Source organism: Bombina bombina, chromosome 5, assembly GCF_027579735.1.
Source record: "Bombina bombina isolate aBomBom1 chromosome 5, aBomBom1.pri, whole genome shotgun sequence".
Classification (NCBI taxonomy): domain Eukaryota; kingdom Metazoa; phylum Chordata; class Amphibia; order Anura; family Bombinatoridae; genus Bombina; species Bombina bombina.
The window spans coordinates 538,722,574-538,734,997 of record NC_069503.1 but is presented as its reverse complement, the minus strand read 5'-3'; the positions used below and the strand labels follow the sequence as shown (position 1 = coordinate 538,734,997).

Below are 12,424 nucleotides of genomic sequence, written 5' to 3'. Positions count from 1 at the left end.
ATGATTCAAATAGGGCATGTAATTTTAAACAACTTTCCAATTTACTTTTATCACCAATTTTGTTTTGCTCTCATGGTATTCTTAGTTGAAAGCTAAAACTAGGAGGCGCATATGCTAATTTCTTAGACCTTGAAGGCTGCCAATAATCTAAATGCATTTTGACCACTAGAGGACGTTAGTTCATGTGTGTCATATAGATAACATTGAGCTCATGCACGTAAAATTACCTTGGAGTTAGCACTGATTGGCTAAAATGCAAGTCTGTCAAAAGAACTGAAATAAGGGAGCAGAGGCATAGATAGAAGGTAATTACAGAGGCAAGACTTGTATTATAACAATGTTGGTAATGCAAAACTGGGTAATGATGGTATTATCTATCTTTTTAAACAACAAAAATTCATGTGTGTTGACTGTCTCTTTAAATGGTCAATGTCAGATGTGGCTAACAGAACATGTATACTGCAGTATGCATTTTCTGCAAAAAACAGGTTAAAAAGTTAACAGCCCATTCATATTTTTCAAGCAAAACGAATATGAATATTTAATAACAGTTTTCATGATTGAAACATTAAAAGCTTCCTTAGGAACACCCTTTCAAATAGGCTGCACTATTTTTTTCACTTTCAAACATCTACTGGAAAATTGATTTTTGCTGCTTCTTGCGTACATAGTGTTTCTATAACCAGTATTGATATAGGTGGTGGTTTCAACTAGCAAAAATCTAGTTCAAATGACAAACTAATGGTTAACAATTTAAACATTCCAGCAGGAAAAAAATGATTATTGGGAACATTAAAAGCAGTGAATTATTTTAGTCTCTCTAGTAAACCCCATCCAGTGTTCAAAAATGACATTTGCTTTAGAGTTGTATTAGCTCTCTTCTATAGAAATGTAGGCCTTGATGTTGTCTTTTATGCAAAACAATGTTTTCAAATCTAAATAATAATGTTAGTCTACCCCATAGGAGTGTGCACTTTCAGTTACAAGAAAAACAATTATCACCAAAGCAAATTTTAGTGTTTTCATTTACTTTATAAAATCCAAAACAAGAGAAAAAAATATATATATTGTTATGTACTTGTATATCATTGTGCATTTAGGCACAATATATACCCTTAAAGGGACATGAAGCCCAACATTTTTCTTTTATGGTTCAGAAAGAGCATGCAAATGTAAACAACTAATTTACTTATATTATCAAATTGTCTTCGTCTTCTTGGTATTATTTGTTGAACAGCAAGAACGTAAGCTTAGGAGCATGCACTTGTCACAAACACTATTTGACAGCAGTTTTGAAAGAGCAATAGATGGCAACATTATTTCCTGTCATGTAGTGCTCCAAACACCTGCCCAGTTATTGATTAAACAAAGAATACCTTGGAAAAAAAGCAAATATAATCAATGTAAATTGGAAACTTTTTAAAAAATTTAATGCACTAAATCACAAAATATTTTGTGGAGGGTTTCATATCCCTTTAAAATGGTCATTAAACACCTCTTGCTTTAGTCTCAAAAAAAAAAAAATAATCTAACATAGGTTTTTAAAATTGTCTTAATTTATTTTGCATAATTTGCTCTATTGCCTTTTAGGGATTGTTGGACGAGCACGAGCGCCCAATGCAAAAGACGTTTAATATATTTACTGTATAATTGTGGGTCCTACAAGAACATTAAACTGCCTCAACAACAAAGTAGCACATGGTTAATATATTAAAGGGAAAGGGATTAAGATACAACTTCCTTGTAAAATTAAAATTATCTTGGGTAGTAAGAAAATGTTGCGTACAAATAGTACAACTTATCTGCAATATCACACACACTTTATCCTAGATCTTGTGTTTAAAAATAACCTGTATGATGGTATTTTCTTATTTATTGATGTATAAAAAGATATCAGATGCAAGAAATCTGTCAACGCTGTGAGATATATTAGCATTATTTAATCCATTCAACTTTTGAAATTGATGGGGGGTTTTTTTAAATAAAAAGTCCAAATGTTTGGTCCGATATCAATGTCTGCAGTTTTCAGGAAAAAAAAAAAAAAAAAAGTTGTCATCAGGAGGGTAAGTTTAAGACCGTGTGTATTTTCCCCAGATATGTAACATGAAGACAGATGCAATGAAAAGAAGGCTCATCACCAACACTGGAACTGGCCCACTGAAAATAGAAAGAAAAAAAAAAAAAAAAAAAAAAAAAAAAAAAAGATTTAGGTTAACTGAATTTATAGTTTTTCCTCTCAGAAATGCTAACAATTACACTACAAAAATAAAATGTCATTTACACACAAACAAGATGTACTGCCAATTTAAGACTATAAAAATCCCACAAAGGGTTCTGCAATTCTTGTGATGTCATTACACAATTGCAATTTTTGCAATTAAAAAAAAAAAAATTACCAAAAGTAAACATATGTGTTTTACATTTATACTGGACAAACCCTTAGTTTGTACCTGTCTTGTGAAGCGTGGTGGCAACGTTAACGTTTTTAAGTCAATTGAGGTGGTATAAATTATTTAAAAAAGGGACATTCCAGTCAAAATTTAAATGCACATTAATAAATTACATCTTCGAATAGAAACATATTTACAAACTTACATGTATTGGCAAAAATGCTTCTAGTAAATGTTATCACTGTTTTAGTTAACATTTTTCTCTGCACGTGCATGTGAAGCATAGCTAGATATTCTCAGTGCACCAGCATTTTAAAAACAGCAGCTGCTCAGATTGCTAGTAGGGCTTGTATTATGTCAGCAATTAACAAATGGAGTCATTACCAGATGGTACAAGCACCTTAGGCTCTCTAGCAAGTGTTGTGTTTAAAATGCTGGTGCATGGTGCATACTTAAATACACTTTTGAAACGGCTATAACTTTTATTAGAACCATTTTTGCCAATACATGCATTATTACAAAAATGATTATATTCAAAACTGAAATGCATCCATGTGGATTTTGGTTGGAATGTCTATTTGAAAAAAAAAAAAAAAAAAAAAAAAAAACCCTACAAATTGAGGTCCAACATCACGTCACAATCAGCTTTGTATAAGACTGCATCAGGGTTCGAAAATCTAGGATCCAGAAACTTTAAAGGGACACTTAACCCAAATTTTTTTCTTTTGTGATTCAGATACAGCAGGCAATTTTAAGCAACTTTCTAATTTACTCCTATTATCAATTTTTCTTTGTTCTCTTGCTATCCTTATTTAACCCTTTAAGGACAAAGCTTTCTGTTTGCTCAATTGTTTTATGACGGAAAAATTCCGTCATATGTCCTTAAGAGGTTAAAAAAGAAAGTCCAGAACCTTGGACAGCACTTGTTTATTGGTGGATGAATGTATCCACCAATCAGCAAGAACAACCCAGGTTGTTCACCAAAATGGGCAGGCATTTAAACTTACATTCTTGATTTTCAAATGAAGATACCAAGAGAATGAAGAACATTTGCTAACAGGAGTAAATTAGAAAGTTGCTTAAAAGTGCATGCTCTGAATCACAAAAGAAAAAATGTGGGTTCAGTGTCCCTTTAAGCCATCTCTATTTTTTTATACACACAAACATACTATACATATAATAACTCAATAAAAGTTGGATTTGTTTTTCAAATTTGCAAGGCCTAGAAAGGATCCATTGGATCCAAGCTGAGTTTTAGGAGTAGCTAGTGATGGCTGTTAGGAGGAATTGGGGGCACCCAAGAGTGTCTTTGGGAATCTAGACCAAGGTGCCAGGGCTAATTTTTAAAGGTGCCAGTGGCTTTTACTGGCTCTTGGGATTGTTAACCCCTGGACTAAATAATGTATTAATTATTTTTTTATATATGTTTTTAAAGTTGTAAGTCTTACATTTAAATCTTTTATAAATCATCAAAACTAAATCCATTCTAACCTATAATTATTAACAAAACAACACTTTTTCTTACACTTTTAGACCTGGTGAATCCTCAGTGTAGAACCTCCACATGCCGCCTGTGCCAGCTGAAGTGGTACGGCCTGCGCTCCTTGTGCTACTGCTTGCATTTTTTCTTTGAAAAAAAAATAAAATAATAATAATTAGGAAAAAAAATAAAATTAGAAAGGTATTCAAACTGCACTTATATTCTCATTTATTTCGAAAGAATATTTTTTGTTACAAAATATTGAAATTTGCATACCTCTGTCTCACTGTTGATCCTGCAGCTCTGGGTGCAACAGCTTTACTTGGTGATCGACTAGATGCGCCAACATTAGTTGCACTTGCAGCAGGCCCGGGCTAAAAGAAAAAAAAATATCACACACTTAAAAATTTTTAATTTTTTGTTGTTTTTGTTTAAGCTACAGCTCCCTGGATTTATTTTCTAATGTGACGTCAATTATTGGAAAATGAAGGAAATGAAAAACCTTTATAAAAATAAACATAAGAAGAGAAAATAAAGACCGAGCACTGCAACTACCGCTGCCAATTGGGTGAACTGCATTTTAAGCTTGGGTCCAGCAGTACTGTGTGTTTAACCAATTTTTGTGAAATATAAACACATAGAATTACAGGGTCGCTAGCGTTAAAATGACATGCTGTAAAAATAAGACCATGTAATATTTCTACTACAGTGGCCCATTAGGAGGACTGTGATTCTATTTTAATGTAAGAGTAACACATGGGGGGGGGGGGGGAATCCCAGTCTAGCTTACTTTATTTTTGTACCAGGCAATAGACCCAAAATGTATTAGAAAGTTAATTACTGAAAAACTTGTATTAATGACTTTCCATAAATATGTGGCCTTGAGCTAGTAATTAAAGGGGCAGTAGAGTCAAAATTAAACAAATATTCACCCAGAGCATTCAATTTTAAAAAGTTTTCTAATATAATTCTATTATCTCATTTTCTTCATTATCTTGGTATTCTTTGTTGAAGGAGCAGCAATGATATACTGGTGAATAAACAGACATCTGCTACAACCAGTTATAAGAGGCAGCCACCAATCACCAGCTAGCTAATTCTCAGTAGTGCATTGCTGCTCCAGAACCTCCCTAGGAATACCCTTCAAAGGATCCCAAGACAACAAATTAGATTTGATAATAGAAGTAAATTTAAAAGTTGCTACAAATTGCATACTCACTGAATCTTCTTTACTGTCCCATTAAATAAGTGTTGATTTTTTTTTTTGTTATTATTATTAGATTTGTTAGCTCCTCATATAAAAGGCTCCTGCGTTTACCAACCCGTACCTAAACACTAAAATACTACTAAAAAGGTTAGAAAAATCCCTAAGGATTTTCAATCATGTCAAACCTAGCTATAAAAAAGAAGCTAAAAAGATAGCAACGCAAGACTACTAAAACGTGTTAGTGCTAATAACTTGGTGTTTATGGTGAATGAGAGGACAAGGCCCAAGCCTGCCGCTTCCTTACCATGGTGTTCAGTATAAAGTTCCTCTCTGTGCTGCTGCCTCACTGTGATAGATCGCGAAATACAACGTCTCAGTTAGAGTCCCATACACCCCACAGTGAAAGCCACGTAACCAAGTCCAGTCTTCCTGACAAATCACAGACGAGCTTAACTCTTCAGCTTTTTTTTTTTTTTTTTTCTGGGGTCCTGTGAAACCACGCCCCCTGGTGTAACACGTCAGCGCTAAACTACACAAGTGCCTGACCTTATAGTTCCCAAGCTAACGCATTCCTGACTCCAGTTTATTAGTTCAACGTGTCTTTCTAGATAAAGTGTGTTCTAATAATTTTAAGAGATGTGCTTTGTTCCTCCGGTTGCATAAAAAATGGGTGAAAAATTCCGGCATTGGACGACAACAGCTATATACGCCAAGCGCTGATGTGTTCATAAAGCACTGGCTATGCCTGTCATGATGCTACTGCTGCATTATAAAGACAAAAATGTTATAATAGAAAATACTGTTTCACATGAAAACACTGCATAATAAAGCTGCTAAGTGTATATAGACAATGTATTACGTATGGCACTTGCTAACACTTCAATAAACCCATGAGGTGCATTTTTATTTTCCATACGTATCACATATATTCATGTATAGTACTTTAGCGTTTTAACCTCTCAGCTGCCTCCCAGGGACCTCGGAGCATTTTAAACATTAGAACAAGTTAATAGTTTCCCTCAGATGTTAATACATGGGGCTCACAGGAACTGTAGTGACAGAACAGGAAGTATAATGATCCCACAGCACCGCCTGTAATAAAAAAGCCGGTAGACAAGTTCTGCCACTGCACATTTACTTTCGGTCATTAGAATGACACGCATGGGATACCAGATACTTATTGCATTATTATCCTCATAGCCCACTGAGTAATCTAATATGGCCCCGTCCGTGCTGTTCCTGCACCCTGATCTGGGCATTGGAGGAGCTGAGAGATTAGTGGTAGATGCCGCTCTGGCGCTGAAGTCGCATGGTTGCAGGGTTCAGGTGTGGACAGCTCATTACGACCCCGGGCATTGCTTTGAGGAGACGCGGGATCTTCCTATTTGGTGCTGCGGGGACTGGTTGCCCCGTAGCCTGCTAGGCCGCTGCCAGGCAGTGTGCGCCTATGTCCGTATGATCTACCTGGCCTTGTATGTTGTCTTTCTCAGTGGGGAGCAGTTTGATGTCATATTTTGTGACCAGGTGAGTATAAAACGAACACAACCCTCATGCAAAAATGCGCTACCTTAGTATGGTTCAAAATTCTTTCATGATTTGGATAGACCATACAATTTTAAAACAACTTTCCAATTTACTTTTATTGTAAAATTTGCTTCATTCTCTTGTTATCCTTTGAAGGAACAACACTGCACTACTGGCAGCTAGCTAAACACATCTTAGCCAATCACAAGAGACAAATGTCTGCGGTCACCAATCAGCAAGTAGCTCCCACTAGTGTAGGATATGTGCATATTCTTTTTCAACAATGGATACCAAGAGAACGAAGCACATTTGAAAACAAGTGAATTGAAAAGTGTCTTAAAATTACATGTTCTATCTGAATCATGCAAGTTTAATTTTGACTTTCCTATCCCTTTAATAATAAACTAACTAATTCCAAAATAGTTTATTATTGACACTATTCCTGGTCTCAACTATGTTTAATTGCATCAGAGTTAAAGGGGCACTCTAGCCAAAATTAAACTTTCATGATTCAGATAGTGCATGTAATTTTAAACAACTTTCCAATTTACTTCTATTATCTAATTTGCTCAATTCTTTAGATACCCTTTGTTGAAGAAATAGCAATGCACATGTGTAAGCCAATCACACAAGGCCTCTATGTGCAGCAACCAATCAGCAGCTACTGAGCATATCTAGATATGCTTTTCAGCAAGTGATATCAAGAGAATGAAGAAAATGAGATAATAGAAGTAAATTAGAAAGTTGTTTAAAATGACATGCTCTTTCTAAATCACGAAAGAAGAAATTTGGGTTTCATGTCCCTTTAACACAAAAAAAAAACTGCTTACAAAAACAATTTAATGTCTTGTGCAAGAAGAGCTATGCCACTATCTTCCAACAGGGTAACAATAGCTGTCCTTAGCAAGTAATCAACATAATCTAGTGACACATCACATCTTTCTCTCTTTAATGTAAAGTGACATAAAAATGTAATAATACAATGTCCTAAATTTTTAAAGCAGTGCTTAGCAGATTTGTTTCAAAATCCAGGAAAGGAGTAGGCAAACTATAGCCTGGGGTGAAATCGGACCCACCACCCATTTTTGTATGGCTAAGAATGAAATGAGAGATGAAATTCAAATTTCAATGCAGCAAAATTTCTTTTTTTTTTGTTATTGAAGCACCTACATAATATATATAAAATATTTTTTTGGGTGGCCACATATATATGTGAGCACTAATTTATAGTTGCTGCAGAATACAAAATCAACCAAGACTAAAAGTTATGGAGAGCCCTGCTCTATTGAGAGCTTACAATACAAGTGGTACTTGGGTTAAATAGGTGTGTAGCTGGAGGTGATTGTTGATTGTAAATTATGGTTTAATGAAGATGAAGGTTTCTATTTTAGATACTTAGCCTTAGATGTGCAATTTACTTTATGAGGCTAACTAGTATGCTTCCCTAAAAAGGCAGGTTTTGGTAAAGGATTTAAAACCGTGTCTACTGGTGGAGAATCTTGACAGATAAAGGAGTGTTTCAGAGTATAGGTGCATCTGAAGATGGATAGGATTAGGCAGTGCAGTATAACAGTAACCTAAACATGCATGGCGGACTGATCAGCCAGGCAAATAGGACCTGGACCGAGGGCCCAGCATGTAGGGGGCTGCTTAAGCTGGGGCTGACAGCTTCCCTATCAGTAACTAAGCAGTTAAGTGTGGGTTTAGTGGGGGCCCTTGTGCCTAGATGTATGGTTTGTTGCTCGGGGGGCCCTATTGGGGGTCTGTTGCTGTGAGAACCATGCAGTGTGTGGTCTGGCCCTGGAGGTTGGGGGCTCTGTTTTTGGCCCTTGACATTGGGGGTTCTGGCCCTGGAGGTTGGGGGACCTGGTGGGTGCAGAACAGGGAGACTACTATGTTCATTTGCATACATTTTAATACATTTGGTTCAGTGTGAGACAATGGGGACCCTTCCCTAATTTTTTCCCAGGGCCCTGATTGGTCTCAGTTCTCCCCTGAACTTAAATTTGTAGTGGAGAAAGTCTGCTTGAGAGTGTACGTTTCTCCAGATAGCTGGAAATCCGTATTGTAGACTTTTCAAGGCTAACACTGCTGCAAATATTTCCTTAAAGGATTACTTTCTGTTATACTTTTTAAGCTAAACAACTAACATATTAAAGTTAATAAACATTAATTAAAACCTACTGACCTATATTTTCTCCAAAACAAAGTTTCATAACGTTCTAAAAGTTATATCTTTTATTCGCTGATGATGTCACATTATCCTGCCCACTATTTTCAGCACTGCATGTTCAAAATACTTAAACCAATAACTTTGTGTTTAAAGCGCCATTTTGAAACCTAGGTATTGTAAACGGATTGGTACAGAGCAAAGGATACCCACGGAGTGGGTTTGGAAAACAATTAAATTTGCAGACAAGATTTCTGATGTACGGTAGAGATATGTTAATGAAATGCTATTGATAAAAAGCGTATTTGGGGTAGTTAGTTAGTAACAGGCATAGAAAATATTTACTTACAGTGGCCCTTTAATTTGCTTTAGCAGATAACAACTGCAAAGCAATGCAATTTATACTCACACAATGACCGAGGCTAGGCTTAACCTCTACACTCAGAATCAATCTTAGCTGATATGTTATTCTATAGCAAGAGAACATAAATATGTTTAATGTCCCTTTCAGTGCTTATATGGAGGGTTAACAAGTCCATGTTACCAATATGTTAAATAACTTGAAAGTGGTGCAGTATAACTGTAACAACAACAACCAATTAGCATCATCATTGATTAGTTCAAAATTTGATTTACTGTGATCTCATGGAAATTAATTGAAATCTCATGAGATTTCATTGTACACTTCCTTAAACTGGTGAGAAATTGGTGTCAAATGCATGCTCTCTTGCAAGGCCTAATGGAAGCTTAAAGTCTCTTCACCATGGGATATTGCTAATGAGGAAGTTTTGAGGTAAAAGATCTCTTTTTTTATAATGAGATGTTCATGTGAACTATTTTACTCCCTTTTTTATAAACATGCTGCATCACTTTCAAGTAAGTCAACATTTGAGTATCAATCATTTTTAGAATGTTAGGTTTAGATGTCATGTGTGTGTGCACTGAATAGATTGCATTGCAGTAGTAGCATTAGGTTTACTATCACTTACAATGGAAACTAATACAGCAATATCAGTTGTGTATTTCCTACTAATGTTCATTGGGGGTGATAGGTGCTACCTGCAAATAAGTACTTAAAGGGAAAATTACACCCAAACATTTTCTTTCATGATTCAGATAGAGAATATCATTTTAAACAACTTTCCAATTTTACTTCTATTAATTAATTTGCTTCCTTCTCTTGATATCCCTTGCTGAAATGTTTATCTAGATAAGCTCAGGAGCAACAAAGAACCTGCTGATTGGTGGCTGTATATACTGATTGTCATTGGCTCACCCAAACCATCTGTTAAGTTATAAACCAGTAGTGCATTGCTGCTCCTTCAACAAATGATACCAAGAGAATTAAACAAATTAGATAATAAAAGTAAATTAGAAAGTTGTTTAAAATTCTATGTTCTACCTAAATCATGAAACATTTTTAATGGCTAATCGGTACTTCCTGCTAACGCTCATGTTTAAATGCTGTTCTTTCATTATCGACATTAGAACATTTTTGAGCCCACTTGGCCTTAGGCAGGACAACTGTGCTCTGTATTATTTTTGTTGACATAATTTTGTATTTTTTTTGTCTTAGGTATCCATATGTATTCCATTTTTGAGACTAACCAGGCATCGAAAGAAGGTGTTGTTTTATTGCCATTTCCCCGATCAACTTCTTACTCACAGGAAATCTATAATCAAAAGGATCTATAGAGCTCCAATTGATTGGCTGGAAGAGAAAACGACAGGCATGGCAGACTGCATACTTGTTAACAGCTGTTTCACTGCTAATGTATTCAAGCAAACATTTTCTTCACTTGCTCACATAGAACCCGACATTTTATACCCATCACTCAATGTCAGAAACTTTGAAACTGACGTATTTGAAGATCTGAGTGATATCGTACCATCTCAGAGGAAACACGTTTTTCTTTCCATCAACAGATATGAACGGAAGAAAAATCTTAATTTAGCTCTTGAAGCCTTGTGTGCTTTACGGGACAGACTTAATATATCTGACTGGGAAAAAGTGCATCTCATAGTAGCTGGGGGGTATGACAAGAGAGTTTTGGAGAACGTGGAGCATTATCAAGAGTTAACAAATATTGCAAACAAATATAACATTGATACTCATGTCACATTCCTAAGGTCATTTTCCGATGTTCAAAAGCTATCACTTCTTCATAACTGTACATGTGTTCTATATACCCCCAGCAATGAGCATTTTGGAATCGTTCCTGTTGAAGCTATGTATATGTATTGTCCAGTGATCGCTGTTAATTCTGGTGGTCCTTTAGAATCTATTGTAAACAATGTTACTGGATTTTTATGTCCGCCGTGTCCCAATGATTTTTCTGAAGCGATGGAAAAATTTGTGAAAAATCATAGTCTTAGAAGTAATATGGGAAAATCTGGTCACACCAGAGTTTGTGAAACGTTTTCCTTTGAAGCCTTTTCAGATAAACTTTATAGTCACATATCTAGATAAACGCAGTGCAAATGAATTGCAAGGAAAATGTCAAAAGACCACAGATTAATTAGACTTGTTTTTTATTTTTCTTGATGTCGTTAAATTGTCTATAAACCAAAAATTCTCTTCTTTAAAAAAACAAAAAACAGTATAAAAATAAACCTTGATTTTTAGTGTTTTGTGTTGAATGAATAGAAATGAGCTTCTACCTAATTGGTTTATGTACAAATTACAATTATATTTTTTATTTATAACTGAAAATTTCTTCTTGGTATTACTTTAACCCCTTAACGACTGAGGACGTGCAGGGTACGTCCTCAGAAAAAAGGCAGTTAATACCTGAGAACGTACCCTGCACGTCCTCAGTGTGGAAAGCAGCTGGAAGCGATCCTGCTCGCTTCCAGCTGCTTTCCGGTTATTGCAGTGATGCCTCGATATGGAGGCATCCTGCAATAACCTTTTTAAGTCATCCGGTGCAGAGAGAGCCACTCTGTGGCCCTCTCTGCACCGGAGATCGGTTGCTCCCTGTGTTGGTGGGTGGGAGCCGGACCGGGAGGCGGGTGGCGGCCATCGATGGCCCTGTGGATGTGAAGGGGGGCGGGATCGTGGGCGGGGGTGGCTGGGGGCGCGCGCGCGCGTGCACGGGAGGGTGGGGGCGGGCGCGTGCACGGGGAGGGAGCGGGTGGGAACCGCTACACTGCAGAAAATGGGGAAATAAAAAATATAAAAAACATTTAAAATTAAAACAATCAGCAAGGTGGTGGGGGTTTGTCTGTGGGGGGTGGGGGGGGGGAAGCTACACTACAGAAAAAAACAAAAAAAAAAGCACTTTTTATTGTAAACTGGGTACTGGCAGACAGCTGCCAGTACCCAAGATGGCCCCCAATAAGGCAGAGGGGAGGGTTAGAGAGCGGTTTTGGGGGGGATCAGGGAGGTTGGGGGCTAAGGGGGGGATCCTACACAGTAGCATATGTAAATATGCTAAAAAAAAATTCATTTTTTTTTTAAAACCCTTTTATTTTAGTACTGGCAGACTTTCTGCCAGTACTTAAGATGGCGGGGACAATTGTGGGGTGGGGGAGGGAAGGGAGCTGTTTGGGAGGGATCAGGGGGTGGGATGTGTCAGATGGGAGGCTGATCTCTACACTAAAGCTAAAATTAACCCTGCAAGCTCACTACAAACTCCCTAATTAACCCTTTC

At 36.6% G+C, this 12,424-nt stretch overlaps 2 protein-coding genes across 2 annotated transcripts; one reads left to right on the top strand and one right to left on the bottom strand.

Moving 5' to 3' along the window:
* Window positions 1–514: 514 nt before the first annotated feature.
* SEC61B (SEC61 translocon subunit beta) lies at window positions 515–5,541 on the bottom strand. Its single transcript, XM_053714481.1, has 4 exons — window positions 5,382–5,541; window positions 4,147–4,244; window positions 3,916–4,017; window positions 515–2,157 (listed from the first exon to the last, which is right to left on the bottom strand). Exons 1-4 carry the CDS (start codon window positions 5,382–5,384, stop codon window positions 2,070–2,072), a joined length of 291 nt encoding a protein of 96 aa, XP_053570456.1. The 5' UTR covers window positions 5,385–5,541; the 3' UTR covers window positions 515–2,069.
* Window positions 5,542–6,164: 623 nt separating this feature from the next.
* Window positions 6,165–11,399, top strand: ALG2 (ALG2 alpha-1,3/1,6-mannosyltransferase). The gene is made up of 2 exons (XM_053714480.1): window positions 6,165–6,601; window positions 10,348–11,399. Exons 1-2 carry the CDS (start codon window positions 6,296–6,298, stop codon window positions 11,239–11,241), a joined length of 1,200 nt encoding a protein of 399 aa, XP_053570455.1. The 5' UTR covers window positions 6,165–6,295; the 3' UTR covers window positions 11,242–11,399.
* The last annotated feature ends 1,025 nt before the right edge of the window (window positions 11,400–12,424 follow it).

Coding starts and splice junctions, on each gene's coding strand:
- ALG2 (XM_053714480.1), top strand. CDS start 6,296: ATGGCCCCGTCCGTGCTGTTCCTGCACCCTGATCTGGGCATTGGAGGA. Junction 6,602..10,347: donor ATGTCATATTTTGTGACCAG/GTGAGTATAAAA, acceptor TTTTTGTCTTAG/GTATCCATATGTATTCCATT.
- SEC61B (XM_053714481.1), bottom strand. Junction 4,018..4,146: donor GGATCAACAGTGAGACAGAG/GTATGCAAATTT, acceptor TTTTTTTCAAAG/AAAAAATGCAAGCAGTAGCA. Junction 2,158..3,915: donor GATTCACCAGGTCTAAAAGT/GTAAGAAAAAGT, acceptor TTCTATTTTCAG/TGGGCCAGTTCCAGTGTTGG.